This window comes from Poecilia latipinna, unplaced genomic scaffold (genome assembly GCF_001443285.1).
Source record: "Poecilia latipinna isolate Pla-1442-1.1 unplaced genomic scaffold, P_latipinna-1.0 Scaffold4326, whole genome shotgun sequence".
In the NCBI taxonomy this organism is placed as follows: domain Eukaryota; kingdom Metazoa; phylum Chordata; class Actinopteri; order Cyprinodontiformes; family Poeciliidae; genus Poecilia; species Poecilia latipinna.
This window is the reverse complement of record NW_015116942.1, coordinates 7,194-25,978: the sequence shown is the minus strand read 5'-3', so window position 1 is coordinate 25,978 and position 18,785 is coordinate 7,194. Positions and strand designations below refer to the sequence as shown.

The window sequence follows — 18,785 nt, the reverse complement described above, 5'->3', positions numbered from 1 at the left end:
TAAAATAATATTCATGTTTTAAAATCTGTTTTCACATTCAGTCTGGAAATTTATATTTTTACACTAAAAACTTTGTTCTGCTGATATTTTCCTAATTTGATTTGATTTGGTCGTCCCTCTTCCTTTCTTCCCATTGTGGTAAGATTCTTGAGAAAAGTTGTTTTCTCCTTCTTGCTCTTTGAGGCCCGAGAGCCTCAGGTTCTGTTAAGAAATAAAATACTATTTAACCAAGAGCTTCAGGGGCCCCATAAACACTAATATTTTAAAACAGACTACAGATACATAAATGTAACACTTATTTATTAAGATTATCAATGCTGTTAAATTTTATTTAATGAGCAGTGCTCGGTCCACCAGCACCAGCCCTGAACGTCTACCGTCTAAATCACATTTCATGTTTTTCCACTACATACAGGCTTCCAGCTCTTTAAGTTCTTTAGGGTCAAATTAAAAGTACACACACAAAATAAACGTTCACTAACTCACAGACTAGTTAAGTTCAAATATGCTGACATCTGAAGCCGCCGAATGGCGCAGCTAATTACAACTAGCAAATGTGTTCAAAGCAAATAACTGATGACACTTCGACGTTCAACACATCCACTGTTTCAAATTAAATGTAGAAAAAGTCATTAATATTTTTATACCGTTTAAATAATATTTTTTCATAGTGGGTAGCATACTTACTGTTTCATCACAATCCGGTGGACAGTGTTGTACTTCTGCAGCGGATCTCCTGTCATTTCCACGGGAGTCTCTGGACTCTTCGTCATTGCAGAATCTGTACCTCGTGAATGCATCTTTGCAGAAGTATCAACTTACTTATGAAAATTAATAGGAGACAGGAGACATTATCAATTTAACTGGGAGCCAAGCTGTCCTGCTCTGTGGCCGAAAACAGGCCGAAAAGAAGCAAGGAGGCTCCGCCTTTATTGTCTTTATAAGCGCGTAACCTTCCGCTTCACAAAATAGTGCCAATACAAATAGTGACAAGCATCGTATTCAACACCCCCACTTGATGATGCCACACATTCTAGCCATAACACTATTTTCCAAACATATAAGAACAAATTTTTTTAATCTTGGCTCTTGTGACAGATTTTGTGAACACATCTATATTTTCTATTGGACAGTAAACCAAAACAATTTTACCCTGCAAAACATTGGACTTTAAGTGGCATTTAATGTCCACATGCTTGCTCCTCTGGCGATTCACAGGGTTCTTTGCCAGGCGTACTGTCCCTTGGTTATCCTCAAACACCTTTGCAGTTTGCTCATAACTGTGGTCCATGACCTGAGATAGATAGAGCGCTTCTGCTGATGCTACATACTCAGCCTCACATGTTGACAATGAAACCGTCTGCAGCTCCACGTGGACTTAAACTAAAGCAATAGCCTTGAGCATTTGAGAAATTTATCTTCAGTTATTTTTATTTGTTGTTTTTGCCTGCGGGGGTCGCCTTTCTGCACTCTGCCTCGTTTGCGTCTCCTGGGCTTCCGTAGCTCCGTCCAGCCCTCAGCTTGTTCTGCCTGTAAGTCAGAGGAAAGTTCGCTGCTGCGATATACGTTTGTTTTCTGTACGGATGTTGTTGGTTATGTTGAAGTTTTACCATATGATTATTGTTGTTTGTTAATGTGTTATTTTGCAGTTTTGAGCATCATTGTGGGTTTTATAATCAGTTTTATTATAATTTTCTTTTTTTTATTTTGGCCAGCAGTTCGGTTGAACATTGTTTTATTTTCACATTTAGGCTGGAGTGCAGGGAGAGTTGAAGAGGAGATTGATTTGTTTTTTTACTCTTCTCCCCCAGAATAAAAGATTTCATGGTTGAATTCTGGAGACTCATTTATACCATCCGTTACATTTGTCAGGTTTAAACTCTGAGTGAGACCAGACCAGAGCGGTTCTGGATGAAATGAGTCAACACCAGGCGTCAGGAAGCTGTAAAACTAAACTAAACACCATGATGGACTCAGCCATGCATATCACAGACAGAAGGTTCATAAAGTCACTGAAAAAGTTTGCGTTGTGTTTGAGGTCTGTAGTTATTTGGAAACACGACTTTTACCTGCAACCAGATATTCAGACGTCCAGGAACATTTTTTACATCAATGAGTCATAAAATAAGATCAATTAATTAAATTATTTTCCTGAAAAAGATCTAATGTTTAATGAAGGCCAATGTTTGTTTCATTTAACAAACTAAATTAAAGTGAAACATTAAAAAAACCTTAGAGATCAGAAATGAGATGAATGACATCAGACTGAGGCTGGCCAATCAGAGCCCTTTTTTACTCAGCTTCATTTTTATTATTTGAAAAAATATTTTCATGATTTTAGGATTTTTTTCTGAATCAGAGGCACATGTTTATTGTCTTTATTGCTTTTCATACATTAGGAGTAAAATTAATCATAAATACAACAAACCAATATCTAGGAACTAAATACCTTTGTTTTAATGCCTGAATGAACGTTTTATTAATTCTACAGGAACGTAATAAATATAACTGCTGAATGCCTGAACATTATATAATCAGATTATTAACTTCATAAAGAAAGCAGCAGATCTTCTTCTCTCAGACTGACGTTGGATTTTTCTCCTTCAGTTTGTGGAAAACGTTTCCGTCCGACTGTTTCCTCCAGCTCAGCTCCACGTCTGCATTCAGTCCTTGTTTCAGCTTCAGCAGCAGCTGGAAGAGGAAGAATGATCACATTTATGCAGATTCATGTTCAGGCTCTTTCTGCAGGAGGAAAACCTGTGACTGATGGAAATCATCTGGAAAACTCTCAGCTGGACCATCAGCTGCGTTTCTATTCACCAGCACAAATTAGAGTTATGAAAACAAACACACTTAAAGCTGCAGAATGTCCTCACTGTTTGTTATGAGACATAATCTGTAAAAAAAATCAATCTCCTCTGTTTTCTCCCATTATTAAGTACAAACAACCAATCAGAGCCAGGAGGCGGGGCTTACCGCTGTCAATCACCTTCTGTTCCTGCTTTCCCTTTCTTGGTCTCTGCTTCTCTGCAGCTAGCATAGCTTGTCATGAATGCTAAGGCTAGTTAGCATAGCCAATGACAGCAGATAAATGGTTTTCCTGTAACAGTAAGTTGTTTCTCCGCCATTAGCACATTTAGCAGTGAGTACATGAGATTGATTAACAGCGCTAAGCCCCTCCTTCTGGCTCTGATTGGTTGGTTTTGGTGCATTTCTTCAGACAGTAGCAGCTCAGAGAGGAGGTTGATCTATTCACAGAACAAACTGTTACAACATGCTGACAGATTTAACGAATAAACATTTTATAAAAGTTACTGCAGCTTTAATGGGAACATGGAAATTTAATAAAGTTTTTGTTGTCATTTTTCAGCCATATTGAAATTAGTGTATTTCAATAGAAATACTTGTTTAGCATCATGAGTCACATGATCAGTAACCGGAAGTTACTGCTGGTGGAAATGAAGAAGAAAACAACATTTTGAACCCGTTTTGTTGGCGCTGCAGCTCCACCTGCTGGTAGGAAGTGAGATCCACGTACCTGACTCAGCAGCTCTTCCATGACTGCTGCAGAGTTCAGATCCACGCCGGAGGTTTTCTCCAGCTTCACAGACACAACCTTCTGAAAAACAACAGCTTTGACAGCAAAATGGTTGATGAGCGGCAGGCAGAGAGATCAGGAGGAAGAGGCTGAGGAAGACTCACTGCTGGAGCAGATGAAGGCTTTCTCTACGTCACACCGCCAGTCCTCCCATTTCCCCAGAGCGTCAAACGTCGCCAACACACACTTCTCATTCCCGTTGTTGTTGTTGGGCTCGGTGCTCTTCCAGTAGCTGAAGGAGAAGCGGCTCCCAGCCGACCACTTCCAGCCGTCTCGGTACAGTCCGGTCCAGACTTTGGTTCCTGCCGGCACCAGCTGTTGGACCTGCTGGTTCTCGGACTCGTTCCTGATGCTGGCCAAGTCCGAGTGCTGCTTCCTGCAGAAGCTCTGGGCCTCCGTCCAGTTCATCTCAGACTGGACCAGAACGAAACTCACACCGGGCCCTGAAAGCAGAACCAGAAACACAAAAACTCAAGTCTGACGGCTGGGAGACAGAAAAACACCTGTGGCAATTTCTGAACCTGATGACATGAAAATTTGCGACAAAAAATATTTTTTTGTAGATTTATTTCACATATTTTACAGCAAAAAATTTTTTGAGCTCAAAAAGTTTAAAACTTAGCAAGAAAACTCAGAAATTTTTAGATTAATCTCAGAAAATTTCTATGAAAAATTTGGAAATTTTTGATCTCGAAAAGTAGTCAATTTTTTTTTACTTTTGAGACTCTAAAAGTTTAATATCTTCAACTTTATGAGTTCAGAAAATATCCAAGTTTTGTCTAGAAAAATGTTTGACATTTATCTAAAAATTTCTTAGTTTGTGCTTGAAATTTTTTTTTTACTTTTCAAGTTCATAAAATGTCCGCATATTTTTTAATAAAACATGGAAAGGGTTAAAGCCCAGCCCTCACGTGGACGTCACAGGTTCGAGTCCCGGCCTGGTGACGTCTGCCTCATGTTTCCCCTCATTATTTTGATTCACTATCAGATAAAAGCCGCTAGAGCCAATAAATGTTAATCTCAACATTTTTTTCTTGCAAATTTTCAACTTATAAATCTGGAAATTTCTGCATTTTTTCTAGAAAATTTCTGAAATGAATCTCAAATTTTCTGAGTATCTTTCTTACAATTTTTCAACCTATCAAGTTTGGACATTTATAAGTTTTTTCAAGGATTTTTTTTTAGATTATCCTCAAAGTTCGTTTTTTTCCCAAGAGAAATGTTTGACCTTTGTATCTCAGAAACGTCCATATTTTAGTCTGAAACGTGTCGCGGGTCGTACCGGTGATGTTGGCGCAGACGGGCCGCCGGGCGGAGGAACACGGCCCGTCCTGCCACAGGCCTTCCCCGGTCACCATGCCGCAGCGCTCGGTGCTCATCCAGTTGTTCGGCTCTCCGCTCTGCCACTTCCTGAACGAATCCTCCCCGGTTCTGTAGAACCCAGAGTCCGACAGGGACCAGCGCCAGCTGTCCACGTCGTCATACAGTCCGATCCAGGCTCTCTGAAACAACAGGAACGTTCTGATTCACGCAGAGAGAACCGGCTCTTTGATTTCTTTGAGATTCTATGAATAAAAATCAAAACTGAGAATCGTCTCATGGTTTTCATTTTTCTTTCTTCTTTTTTATTTTTTGCAACTTTTCCAATAATTTAAAGGTGATCATGTTGTAATGTTTGGAGTTTTGATCATTTCATTTTTCTGTGCTCTTTAGTCTTTCTTTGATTACACCAGTCTAGTTTTACTTTAGTTCAGTTCTTTATTCTTATGTTTATTTCTTATTCCTTCTTACTCTAGTTTAATTAACTCTAGTTATTCTTTAATAGATCATTTCCTGTCCCCCTGTCCTCTCTCTCTCTGTCCTCTCTCAGTTCATCAGTTCAGGTTTTTTGTTCAGTATTTAAACTTTTCTCCGTCTCAGTGTTCCTCCTGTCTTTACTCTGTTATTTTCTGTTTCTTCTCTGTTGGATTTTTCTCAGTTTGATGGTTTTTGTTCTGCTCTGGCTCCCTGTGGTTTGTAGCTCCTGTCTGTATTTCTCTGCAGTAACATTGAAGGTGTTTTTGGATATTTTCTCCATGATCTGCTTCCTGTTTCTGCTGTGACTTTAGAGGAAGTGTAAGCCGTCATACGTAGCTGTAAGAAGTGTAGACCATGTTGTTCATGACCGCCATCTTGTTCAGTGTCTCCACGTCCTCCATGGTTGCTATGGTAGCCAGGTCTGAGTTCATCCTCCTGCAGTAACTCTGAGCGTCGGCCCAGGTCATCGGCTCATAAACGAAACGATATTCATGAGACGAAGGAGAAGAAACGACGCCTGAGAGACGCAGGCAGAGATTAATCCTCTTCACCGAAACAAAAACTTTTCAAACGTTTCCAAATCATAACAACAGAAAAACTCATTAAAATACAAATCAAATGAATATTTCTGAGTGAAACTTGCCTGCTGCAGCGGTGATGAAGAGGAGCGCCTCCATCCTTCCTCATCTGGTCTCTGCTTCCATCAGAAACTCTCTGCCTCTCGGCTCAAACATCCTGAATTATTGGCAAGTCAAAACCATTCAAATCAGCTGCATTTCCATGAAGAAGGTCAGAAAAGGTCACAACGAAGGTTTCTCCTCTTCCTCCGGATCTCTGTTAAAGTCCTGCTGTTGCTTTAAGTGAAAATAAACGGGTATAAAACTCCACAGAAAAAACTTCGTTTGTTCAGTGTCTACAGAAACAGTCTGAACTTTGACCTCTTATTAACCAGATTTTATTCAGTTGCAAAATTTATATTAAATTCTGTTAAAATAAAAATCCCCAAAATGATCTGTTAGAGAAACAAACTGCTTGAGGATTCTTCTGAATTCTTCAGAAGGTTCTGGTTTTTATTTCTGCTGCAGAAACATAAAACGGTCAGGGAGTTAAAGCAGCGCTGAGGGAGAATCGACGTGAAAACAGAAACATCAGATTCTGTTATTCAGCTTTAATCCTGGTTTAAACTCAGATGTTAGTCTGAAGCTGTGATTTTCTCAGGCTGATGTTTTTTAAAGCAGAACTTCCTGAATCTGAATAATCAAACATGAATCTGCATTTATGATCTTCTGCTCTGTTTTCAGCTCAAATCATCCTGGAGATGCAAAGCAGAACAACAGGCGGAGGATAAACGTTGTAACTTTATGGTTTGGCTATAAATACACAAAGTTCAATCAGGTAATCATAATAAGTCACATAAAAGCCTTTTGGTATTTCTTGGAAGTTAAAACTCTTGTTGGGTTTCATTACAGTCAGAGGAAACCAAAGCCTCACACAAAATGTTTTTCCTTTTGGAGATTAAAAATCACCACAATCCTCGTCACTTAGCAAGCTAAACAAATTATATTCAAACCTGAGGAGGAACCCGAGTCGCTGCCGATTCATTCATATTAAAATGAGATCCGGTGTTTGCCGAGGACAGGATGGAGGATCTGGAGGAGACGTAGTCACATGATCACATTTTACAGCTTAATTCAGCACCTATGTTACCTTTAGTTGTTATAAAAATGCTATAAATATTAAAATTAACTTGAAAAGAAACTTCCTGAATTAACGCCTTGAAACTGGGCCTCTGTCTCTTTAAGAAGCTCCTGCTGTTTCTGGAGCTCCGCCTCCAGAAAGTCACCCCAACATGGCTCCTCCATTAACCCTTTAACGTTTTTACCATCGTTGCTCTGAGCAGCAGCTCCTGGCAGGAGCTCAGCTGATGCTAATTGCTGCTGGCTAGTCTGAAGGAGCTGAGTGGGGGAGGAGCTGTGGCTGGAAGGCGGGGCTAGGTCCACCCAGGCGTTTACAGCTGAATGGTTGCCATGGAAATGAAATTATTTCTGAAACATGAAAGGATCAAAGCAAAACTGCAGGCTTGATTTTTATTAAATATCATTAAAATATGTAAAGATCAAAACTGCTGATTTTACATGAAACTGTCCCTTTAAAAAATGAATCAACTTTCATTTAAACACATTAAATTCATCCCAATAAAAACGTTTTGAAACATTTTTTTATTTCATAAACATTTTTTCATGGAAAATATTTCAGTGAATCTAAAATCATAAATCATTTTCTAGGTGAAAACGTCAAACTGTAGTGATGAAGATCAGAGCTCAGTTCGTTTCCATGGAAACATGCAAATGTTTATGGAAACTGTTTACATGTTATTAATAACCTTCGTGATAAATTACTGCTTATGAATCTGAACCAGTTTCCTCAGGTCGGCATCATGTAACAGGAAATAACTGAACTTAAAGTAATGAAGTGATAAAATGTCCGTTATGTTTATGATCCCATAATCATCAGAATATTAAGAGCCTGCTTGGTGTTCAGATGGATCAGAACCGGGTCTTAATGCAAACAGAACCAGGAGATGTCATCATTAGTTTATTGAAATATATTCAAACCCAAACGGACTGATCTTCTCCTGGAACTCCTCTTCGCCTGTTCTTTGTGGCATTCTCAATATTGCTTAAATGGTAAATAATTACTTTTTATTGTAATATAAACCCCAGTTTGATGTTTGCGTTGCAGGGAGAGGATTTAGAGGAAGAAGTCAACCTGCTGTTCCTGCTCATAGCCACCGGGGGGCGACGTCACAGCGCCATGTTGTGTGGGACTCATTCATTGGTTTACAGCCTTCAGTTGGATCTTAATCATTACATTTCAGAGCTTCACTCTTAAAACATTCAATATTTGATTATTTCGTGTTTTAATAATTTATTGTTTTCATGTGAAGTTCAGGTTGGGAGGAACTTTTATTCTCTCCTCTATGCTATTATAAACAAATCACACAGGAAACGAACTGAGACTTTATTCTGCTCTTCAGTTTTGTCCTTCGTCCTTTTTGAAGATTTTTCCGTCTAAAGTCATCCAGCTCAGTTTGACGTTTCCGTCCAGCTCCTGATCCTGCAGATTCTGTTTCAGCTGAAACAATAAAATAAACTAAAGTTTAGTTTGTTCATCATCGGACACATCAGTGTTCAGGAAACTAAATGTGCATGTTTTCCTGGGAGCAGCCGAAGAGTTAGAAAATCACTCAGCTGATGAACATGAAACAGAACCAAGACAAAAAGAGCAAAGAACCTGGACAGGAGGAGAAGTTAAAGCTGGAACATCTGAAACGTTATTTTCATCATTTCTCATAAAATCTGCATCAGTTCTGGAGGAAACATGAAATAAACTCTGACATGATGTTCTGGAGCCGAGATCCGTTAATAACTAAAGACGGATCGTCTCCTCAGGGTTTACCTGGTTCAGAAACCCGTCCAGCACCGCCGGGTCGCTCAGGTCCAGAGAGGAATCCTGCAGAACCTTCAGTCTCACCACCTTCCGAAAAATTCCTAAAGATTTGAACAAAACCGACAACCAATAATGACCTCAGAGCCTCATGATGCCTGACCCTGATAACTTGGACCTACATGCCGGTTGGTTCTGATAAGCTCGGTTCATGTAAGCCAGAGGTTGACCCGCTTCAGGCGGCCGGTACCGTCACAGATCGTCCTCATCATGGACGCAGTTCTGCAGCCCAAACCCGTTGTGTGACGGCGGCTGGGCTGCGGGCCGCTCAGGCCGCAAGTCTTGGGGAAGGAACCGGCCCGGTCTGGTTAGCTACCATGAGCTGCTCCGGAACCGAAGCGGACCGGACTGAGTACGGCCACAGCGGGTTTGGGGCGAACCGCTGCGGTGGTCTGCGGTAAGCCGGTCTCCACCAGGCGGGTCAGTCCCGGTGTGGAAACGGCTGTTTGGTTCCGGACTCAGAGAAACGTTTCGTCCAACAGGCGTCCCGGTCAGACTGGCGGGTCCGGGCCGGTGTTCTGGACGGGTTGAGGTCTGCCACAGCCAGCCTGGGGGACGGTGTGTGATGACGGCTGGGACCTGAGCGACGCCGCGGTTTTCTGGAGGGAGCTGGGCCGTAACCGGGCCTATGAAGCTTCAGGTGGGGCCCAGTACGGACCCGGAGCTGGAAGCTACGCTCACACCGGCCCCCAGGTGCCGTTGAACAGAACCTCGACCCGCCCGGAGCACCGGGTTGGACCGGTCAACCGGATCTGGGCTCCAGCTGAACGACACACCAAACATTCACTTCTTTACAGCTGAACTGAAATCAATAAACAGAAGTCAGTCTAAATCTGTTTGGCTGTAATGTGGCGTTTCCTACCACAGATGGCGCCAGTCCTGGTTGGAGCATTCAGAGAGGCTGACTTCCCTTCCTGATCTCCCCGGTTCCCTGGTCTAAGTGGGCCGAGGCTGCAGCCCAGCCGCCTGCAGACCACCTGAGGACCCAGCCGTCATCACACACCGTCCCCCAGACTTCATCATGGTAGACCTCCACCCTCCCAGAACACCGGGGTGGACCAGTGTTGAGAAAATAAATTTAAAATAAGCTAGTTTTAAAACTTAACATGTCTTGATTCAAATGGCCTAATTGTGGTTTTGAATTTAGTAATGTATTCTGGCTCTTTGACCTTTATGCTACCTGTAGTTACAGCAGATGGTTTGCTAGGATCGTTTGAACTGCCTTTTGTCTGTGGGAAAACAATACAGTGGAAGTTGTAGCTTTTCACACTCATCTGTGAAAGGCCGTAAACACGGCAGGGGTTTCTGGCTTGAGAGAGGGTCAGAGAGCTCCTGGTAGGATGAGCAAAGATACGCCTTATTTGAATAAATTAAAGAAAAGAAGATAAAACTTTCTACACAGAAGTAACAAATCAGATTTGCTCTTGCAATTCTCCAAAGACGTCTTTGCTGTCCCTATCTCTTGCCTCAGGTAACGAATGTATGTCTAATTTTCTGTTGTATCTTACACTTTGTTCCGATTTGGATTAAATTCTGTGACGTCATCACGCATTGTTGTATTTTTGTCCCACACGCGGGTTCAGAGGACCCGGGATCTAAACAGGAAGAAAGAGAGCCAGATTTTGTCCTAAATTTAATCACATAAGTTATTCTTCCTTAACATTTGGGGGCTCGTTGCCGGTTCCGAACTCTTGGCGGACGGCTGTGGGGACCTTGTTGATTCGTCTCGGCCTGATGCTGCGGTATGGTGAGGTGGTGTTTTGTCACTTTTTGATTGCCTGCAGCGCCGTTTCGTTTGGCTCTGGTGCATTCTCTCTCTTTGCTGTGTGACGTCACAGAAGTTATGGTACTCTCCGCGATGTCCTAAAATTCCCCCCGAAAAGAGCTCATAGTTAACGTTTTTTGATGAATACACACTACAGGGCTCAAGCAGAGATCAAGCGAAGTCTCTGTCGAAAGCTAGGCTTTGATTTGTGGCCTTCAGGAATGTTACTGAGCCTGTAAATTTACAAATTTATTCGGATTAATATTGTGTATTCTGGGTAGTTTTGGCTTGCATCAGTCAGGGAATTCTAAGCTCATTCCCGCCGGACTTATAATTAAACGGGTTAATTGGATCGAGTTGCATCACTCGTGAAAAAAAACTGAAACGGGTTGAATCACCCTTCTTTGGGACTCTGACTTGAGTTGCCATTAGTATAAAGGACTGACACACGAAATTCTAATTCGGTTGGGCTGGGTGTCGCCTTCTCCGCTGGGGCATATATTGTGTCGCTGGGCGGATTGATTGAAGTACACAGAAATTGGGGTTTTCCCTAGAGCATAACCCGGCTCTGAAAGTGATTGTGGTTTGGAGTTGATGGGAATTTCTTACATTGCAGTGGACATTTTTAGCCGGCTTCTGAATTTTTCCTCTCCTTCTGTTTTTTTCCGTTACCTGACGCTGCGTCTGTCTTCCGCCGTTATATGTTCCACCACGCGCTGCTGTATATTTGTCTCTGTGTCTGAGTTGTGTTGAGATTGTGCAGAAGTGATTTGTGTTTCACTACGTGTTATGTGTTTGTCTTGTGATTTTTGTGTTGGTGGATGGTTAATGAGATTATTTTATGAAATATTGTCAAATGTTTTTGCTGGTATTACTAACTTTCTGTTAAATTGTGCTTCTGTGGAACAGAGATTCCTTTTACAGATCTTGCAGTCCTTTGTTTCACAGCAGGAGACTGAGTGACCACTCCATTTGCATTTTGGGAGTTCTTAAGTTGTTCTGTTAACACCGACATTTGCAGCTCACTCTTTCAGGTTTCTTGGATTTTGATGTGACTTTCTTTTGAAACTGTGTTTTATGTTGAAATGAAAAGTACATAATACAGATGTTTCTACTTTCTCAGCGGGAGAAATGTGTGGCATCAGTTCCAGGCTGGAGCACTGGAATGATCTCATTGCCTTTTATAATGCTGTAACGTTTACAATCACTTCAATTCCTAGGTTTCCTGACACTGGTTGGAACACCCTCACTAATCTGAACGGGGACGCGGCACTGATACATATGGATGATGTTTTTTTCTCCTTGACAGTGTTTTCTACACTGTTAATGTAGGACATGTTGAAACGCTAATGAATGACTTTGTTTCTTGTAGGACGATCTTTGTGTGCAGCCCATTTTGCATATTACATGACCACATTAATGGTTTTTGGGGTTTTCCTACAGGGGGTCTAGTTACTGGATAGCCATTTAATAACAGTGGGCTATCATGAAATAAGGTTGTGTGTATAAAATGGAGTTTTTGAAATAGGTTCACTCAAAACTGAATATTAGAACTACTGGATAATTATGTTTCTTTCAACCATGGTGTTATAATAATTGTGTTTAAGACTTTCAACAGGACAAATTTTGGTTTGTGAACTGGGGAGATATGTGGTAAATGGAATCAGTACAAATTGGGAAGTTCTAACTTTATGGTTCACAAATTTCTTTATTTCACACAATGGAGTGTGACAAACAAATTACAGGTGAACATGGGGATCTTTTCAGTTGCTGTAGGTGAATTACGCTACTTAATGTGTTTGCCCAATGTCATCGAGGAGAATTGGAAAGTATATTTCTTACATTATAGGTCAACTACTGTAAAGATGCCTTCAAATACTGAGAATGGGGTCGTGTTCCTGCTCTCACAGCAGCGTTGGGGGCAAATCACACCTCACTTTGTTTGGTCAGTTTGATCTGGGGTAACATCCTGTATCTTTCTTACAATGAGGTGTTGATGAGTCTGCTTGAGTGTGAATGAGAGTGAATGTGTCTGCAGATGGCCTTTGATGTGTTTTTAGGAAGCGCTTTGTGACGTCATTTAGTGAGTAGCTGTGATATTTTTTTCTTATTTTAAACTATTTAGGGATAGTACAGGTTTTGTTTCATAAATTTACTTTTACTACTGCTTTACAGACAATTTTAAAGGTGATGATTGCATATTTTGGTATCACAATCTGATTTGAAGCAGAGTCATCTGCTTGTGCCGTAGGATTGATGCACACAACAGAGGCGGCACAACTTCGGCCTCGACTTAAAGCAGATATGAATTAGTAATTGAGAGACTGTCTCGTCCACTGTGGTATTTTATTTTTTATTTTATTTTTTACTAACACTTACTAACTGAATTAAATTGGTTTATATTTCATATGGGTAACTGATTGGACATGTTGAAATTTTAGCACAATGGGGAAAGTCTCCTATTTTGGTTTTCCACCTCTAAATTGTTTTTCTTTTTGAAATAAGAAAAACACAGGGGGGATATTATAAAGATAAGAGATTACTGATAGAACTTTGAAATTTAAAACATCCCAGTCTATTTTGAATACTAGATGGGTGATTTGGAGAAATGGTGGAACATGTTACAATATTTTAGTTTTTCAGCAAATTATATAACAGTAACAGATTCCAAATTGTTTTCAAAATGATAATTTTATTATATCAACAGGGGGAGAAGGAGAAGTAGACCCGAATTCCTGGTAAATTTTTGGATACGGTTAATTGTAAACTAGTTAATCAATAATATTAAGTTTTTCATTCAAAAATAGTGAATTATGGATTTCTTTAATGTAGAGTCATATTGCCTTCCTGCTTGACTAAAATATGGTGTATGTGATATAGAAGCTTCTACTAAATTAGATTTGATCATCTAAAATAGAACAGCTTAAAACAACATCTATGTCATCTTTATTTCATTTAAAATTTTTGATAGATTTCTGCATCACTGCTGACTTTGATTATATACAGTTGGGTGTAAATTGTGAATTTTGAGGAAAATTTTGGTTAAAACTGCTATGAAATTCAAATAAAATGTGAATAACTTCTGCAATTTTGCAATAGGACTTTGTCTTGAAACGTGGGACAATGATAGGATGTTTGGTATTTAGTAGAACAATTGAAATTCATAATTATTTGACAAAGTGCAATTCAATCACAACTTTTATAAGTGTTAGTACTAGGACATTCTGGATTTTGTTCTAGTTCTTTAATGAGTTTGTGAGGTTGTGATTTTAAAATTTGTAGTTGATATTTGGCACAAGCAGAGGGAATGTCATCGAGGTATTTACGTTTATTGATTTTGAACAGTAAGTGTCATTATTTTCTTAATTCTGGCACATCTGATGGTGGAATGTTTTAACACATTTCTATGTTTATTCTTTTGCAGTTCAGGATTTGAGGCAGTTGGTCGTTTGTGCTGTAACAATGACAAATCTAGAGCCACACGGGAGGATGCATCACAAGATAAAATAAAATTTTAATTATAATAGTGAAAGTAACGAAATGTGGCATACATAAGTTTTGACTTTGTATTATTTTTTTCTCTGGCAGTTCTTCCTTCTGACTTGATGGCGATCTTGGGGGCAGGGTCTTTTTAACTCAGATCATGGGACGGTGTGATTTGAAAGGATCTTCTTGATTACCACATCAGGCTGCTGTTGTTGCTGCTGAACAAAGACATGACGATGCTGAACTGTGCCCATCTTCTGCTGGACTGCTCTATGAAAGCCAAAAACTGTTGAACGATTACTAAGGTCAGTGAAGAAGGACTGTGTTTTCCTGTTGTCGCGTGGGGGCAAACTGCTGCTCACAGGACCTGGCAACAGATGTCTGCTTTGAGTGTTGCTTTTCACACCTGGCTGAAAACAAAAGGGACTCAGGCGTTATCTGTGAGAGTCCTCTACGGCCTGGAATCAGCAGGGAGTCGGGACCACAAAGATCAAAGCCTTTTGTCCAAACCCAGACGGGGGTTTCAGAGGATGACTGATCTGCTGTGTTTCTACGTCCTGCTCTGTCGACCACGAAAGGCTGACCAAAGTTCATCAAAGAGGGACTGTATCCAGATGTTTCTGCACTGCGGGAATGACTGCTACTCTGGACACCTTCTGATTCAGCAGATAAAGAATTGGGGCATGGACTATTGGAATTACAATAACATTCTTTTTTTAATCATAGCTGAATTGCATTGTGGGCTACGCTTCAACTACAAAGACGATTTAAATTTTATTTGGCTCATATTACAGGGGCTACCATTCAGTGAAAACTAAGTTTAAATTTACATGGAATTTAAAATTAAGGTGTTAAAGTGTATTGATGAGTGTCTATAGAGCTTACTGTGCTAATGACACCAAGTTCTGTGTTGATTTCATAAATTTAATCAAACATTAAATTCTTCGATTGAGGTGTGCAGATTGTAACAGCATCTGGGACACCATGTTTGAATTGCATCCAACTGTGTTATTTGATGCTAAAGTTAGCGGTGTCAGCAGGTCTCATCTGAATGAGTTGTATGGGATTTTTATTGTTTTCTATGACAGAACATTTGTTCTGTTATAGAAACAGGGGGAAATGAATGGAATTGATCTAATAAGCACATTTGTAGTTTGGAGCTCTCTTTACTTCTTGGCAAAAGAGGTTATTGAAGTTAAATCAAAATTCATTAAATATGAGTTAACTATTTGGATATGGAAAAGTAAAATTTATAAATTGAATACACCAAACTTAATATTACCTATCAAATAATTTACATAAAACAGTGTTTCTTAAAACAGGGAAGGTGATTGTTGGATTGTTGCATCTCTATTCATATGATTGAAAATAAGTTGTTTAACTAAGACATCCAGGAAGGTCTAAACTAAACATTTACATCATTTGTATCTAACTTGCTCATTTATTTCATGGATAATTTTGAACATTTATTTTAGGATTTGAATACTTTATATGATTTTGCTGTCTGATTTTATGTGCAATGAATATGCCAACATTTTAACAACAAATGTTATGTAGAAGGTTGCATGCAAAAAGAGGGGCGTAATTTATCAGCTATAATATGGTGTTTCTGAATTTAGGCTTATTCCATCGCATAGCATATTTTAAAATTATATTTTGGAGTGTAATCTCTATTAAGAGATTAAAAGAGGGAACTGTTGAGAAAATAAATTTAAAATAAGCTAGTTTTAAAACTTAACATGTCTTGATTCAAATGGCCTAATTGTGGTTTTGAATTTAGTAATGTATTCTGGCTCTTTGACCTTTATGTTACCTGTAGTTACAGCGGATGGTTTGCTAGGATCGTTTGAACTGCCTTTTGTCTGTGTGGGAAAACAATACAGGAGAAGTTCTAGCTTTTCACACTCATCTGTGAAAGGCCGTAAACATGGCAGGGGTTTCTAGCTTCAGATAGAGGGTCAGAGATAGCTCCTGGTTGGATGAGCAAAGATACGCCTTATTTGAATAAATTAAAGAAAAGAAGATAAAACTTTCTACACAGAAGTAACAAATCAGATTTGCTCTTGCAACTCTCCAAAGATGTCTTTGCATGTCTTTCCTTTTCTTCTTCTTTCCATTTATGTCAGGTAAATGAATGTATGTCTCCGTTGTTCTGCAGTTTCTGTGTAAGTTTATGCATTGTCTTATATTGGATTAAACTCTGCAATTCTGTGACGTCAACACGCATTGTTGTTTTCCTTGTGGCTACCCGTGGCCCGCCGAGAGGACCTGGGATCCAGAGGAAGAGAGAGAGCCAAACTTTTTCCAAAGTTAACCCATTTATATTTCTTCCTTAACACCAGCCAGTCTGAACTGGGCTTCTGCTGGTCCAGACCAATGAAACTGGTTTCATTATCTGTCAGCATTCCAACCTGAAGAGCAGCGAAGCAGATCTACACCACACACACTGAAATTTTACATCTAAAATGTTATTAGTAACATTTTAGAAGAAAACATGGCGGGCAAGCAAGAGCGCCTCCTGGTGGCGGTTTGAAAAGACAAACATCTCGAAGATTCGGTCCATAAAGAGTGATAACACCACCACACTGTCAGCTGCCGCCATGTTGCTACTAACTGTGTTTTTTACTTCTTTTAATAGTGATGGACCTTCTGAACCAGGCTTGAACTGAGTAAAAAGGGGGCGTGTCCGATGAAGCCCCGCTTCGAGGCTTGTGTCGTCTTGCTGAAAACCACGTGACTGGCAACAAACGAGGCCTCGCATTGCATGGATCACGTGACTGCTTCATGTTGCGTGTCAGTTTTCAAAATAAAAGCACGATGAGCCGTGCTGCTTCATGGGTTGTTGTCCATTTGGTCGCATCAGAGGATGATATTTGTCTTCAGTGGCCAAATAAAATGAACACTGACCAACATATTCGATGTGTATTGATGATGGCACTCATCAAAATGTTTGTGACTGGTTTTATCAATTGTAGATTATGTTGTTTTTTTTATAACTATATTTTTGAGATTTTATGATGTAAATCTCTTTGAACTGCATTGTTGCTGAAACGTGCTACACAAATAAACTTGTCTGAAATGGAGCCAGCAAGAGGAAAATCTGACATCTGAGAATACTTTGAGATTATCCTCACAATAAAATTCTTCTTAGATAACAATTAACCCTCCACCTCCCAATTTCTCATCTTCTGCAAAGTTCCCCTATTATTTGTAGTCTGATTAGCAAAGATATATCAGTCTTGCACAGCAGAAACAGATTTAAACTTGTTGCAGAACTAAAATTAAACATGTCGCCAAATATGAGGGATCAGAGCCAATTAGAAATCCAAGAAAAAGTGAACGTACCAACAGACACTGCACTCTCAAGACACTAAAACATCAAATGTCTTTATTGTCAAATCTGTCTATGACATAAAAGAAAACCCAACACAACCTCAGACCTTCAACATAAACCAGGATTAGATTGGCTACAAATAATTTTAATAATTAAAACATATGACATAATATGGTTTCATTGATTATCCTGTTACTAAACATGAGTTTGATGAAAACTTTGTGACAATATTGCATTTAGTAATTTTTGGAAGTATGATCCAACTGAGTGATAAGACTGTTACAGTTTCACCAGCAGATGTCACTAGTGAGTGATGAACCTTTTTGCAAAGCAAAGGGCTGGAAAGCTTCATTGCTTCATGAGGCTTCATTTGCCCATCACTAGCTGTTAACATGTTGAAGAGGCGCTCTCTGCTGCCCCCTAGTGTCTATCAGAATATGAGCTGCAGTTGAAACGAGCGCACCGAAAATAAATGCAGGTAAAGTTTCTGCCAGATTCAGAGCATCAGACATAAACCAAACTAAAGTCAGGAGATCATTTTTGTCTTTTTTTCAGACTGAATTCACTGCAGGAAGAAAAACAAATAATGTTTGAAAAATGCTGAGTGAACTGCGCAGCTTTGTAAATCTCTCCTGATCTCATGACTCAAACTGACCTGCTGAGTTTGATGCTGACATGAATCCAGTTTTCACAGAAGTTTTTATCTGCAGTCATTCATGTCGTCTTACCTTCACAGATGGCGCCAGCGTCTTCTGCATGTCCACAGTTATGGCTTCCAAATCCTCTGTGGAGACAGTCAGCCAAGCTGTTCTCGGTTCCTGCACAGACCACGTCGTCCAGCCAGATCGGGTCGGTTCCTTCACCAAAGTAGGCCATTATGGGGGCGCGCTGTGGGGGGCCGCAGCCCAGCTGCCTGCAGACCACCACGGCGTCGCTGACGTCCCAGCCGTCATCACACACCGTCCCCCAGACTTCATCATGGTAGACCTCCACCCTCCCAGAACACCGAGACGGCCCGACTAACCTGATCTGGGCCTCAATGACTGAGAGACACAGAGGAGAAACTGGAGACACGAAAACTGGAGACATGAAAACTGGAGACATGAAGACTGGAGACATGAAAACTGGAGACATGAAGACTGGAGACATGAAGACTGGAGACATGAAAACTGGAGACATGAAGACTGGAGACATGAAGACTGGAGACATGAAGACTGGAGACATGAAAACTGGAGACATGAAGACTGGAGACACGAAAACTGGAGACACGAAGACTGGAGACACGAAAACTGGAGACA

General features: G+C 40.2%; 2 protein-coding genes across 2 annotated transcripts; both read right to left on the bottom strand.

Moving 5' to 3' along the window:
* Window positions 1-2,354: 2,354 nt before the first annotated feature.
* On the bottom strand, window positions 2,355-5,905 carry LOC106942505 (C-type mannose receptor 2-like). Its single transcript, XM_015025788.1, has 5 exons — window positions 5,728-5,905; window positions 4,881-5,100; window positions 3,703-4,041; window positions 3,539-3,633; window positions 2,355-2,691 (listed from the first exon to the last, which is right to left on the bottom strand). The coding sequence occupies exons 1-5, from the start codon at window positions 5,860-5,862 to the stop codon at window positions 2,578-2,580; spliced, it is 903 nt and encodes a 300-aa protein (XP_014881274.1). The 5' UTR covers window positions 5,863-5,905; the 3' UTR covers window positions 2,355-2,577.
* Window positions 5,906-7,968: 2,063 nt separating this feature from the next.
* Window positions 7,969-18,731, bottom strand: LOC106942507 (scavenger receptor cysteine-rich type 1 protein M130-like; the record flags this gene model as incomplete). Its single annotated transcript, XM_015025791.1, has 3 exons — window positions 7,969-8,530; window positions 8,855-8,946; window positions 18,216-18,731. Coding segments are annotated over 3 exons (710 nt in total), but the record flags the coding sequence as incomplete, so codon positions are not given.
* Between the last annotated feature and the right edge of the window lie 54 nt (window positions 18,732-18,785).

What these genes read in the sequence shown, in the direction of transcription:
- LOC106942505 (XM_015025788.1), bottom strand. Translation starts at nt 5,862, where the DNA reads ATGACCTGGGCCGACGCTCAGAGTTACTGCAGGAGGATGAACTCAGAC. An exon ending in AGCCTTCATCTGCTCCAGCA is followed by an intron (nt 3,634 to 3,702) that starts GTGAGTCTTCCT and finishes TTGCTGTCAAAG; the next exon opens with CTGTTGTTTTTCAGAAGGTT. An exon ending in TGGAAGAGCTGCTGAGTCAG is followed by an intron (nt 2,692 to 3,538) that starts GTACGTGGATCT and finishes TTCCTCTTCCAG; the next exon opens with CTGCTGCTGAAGCTGAAACA.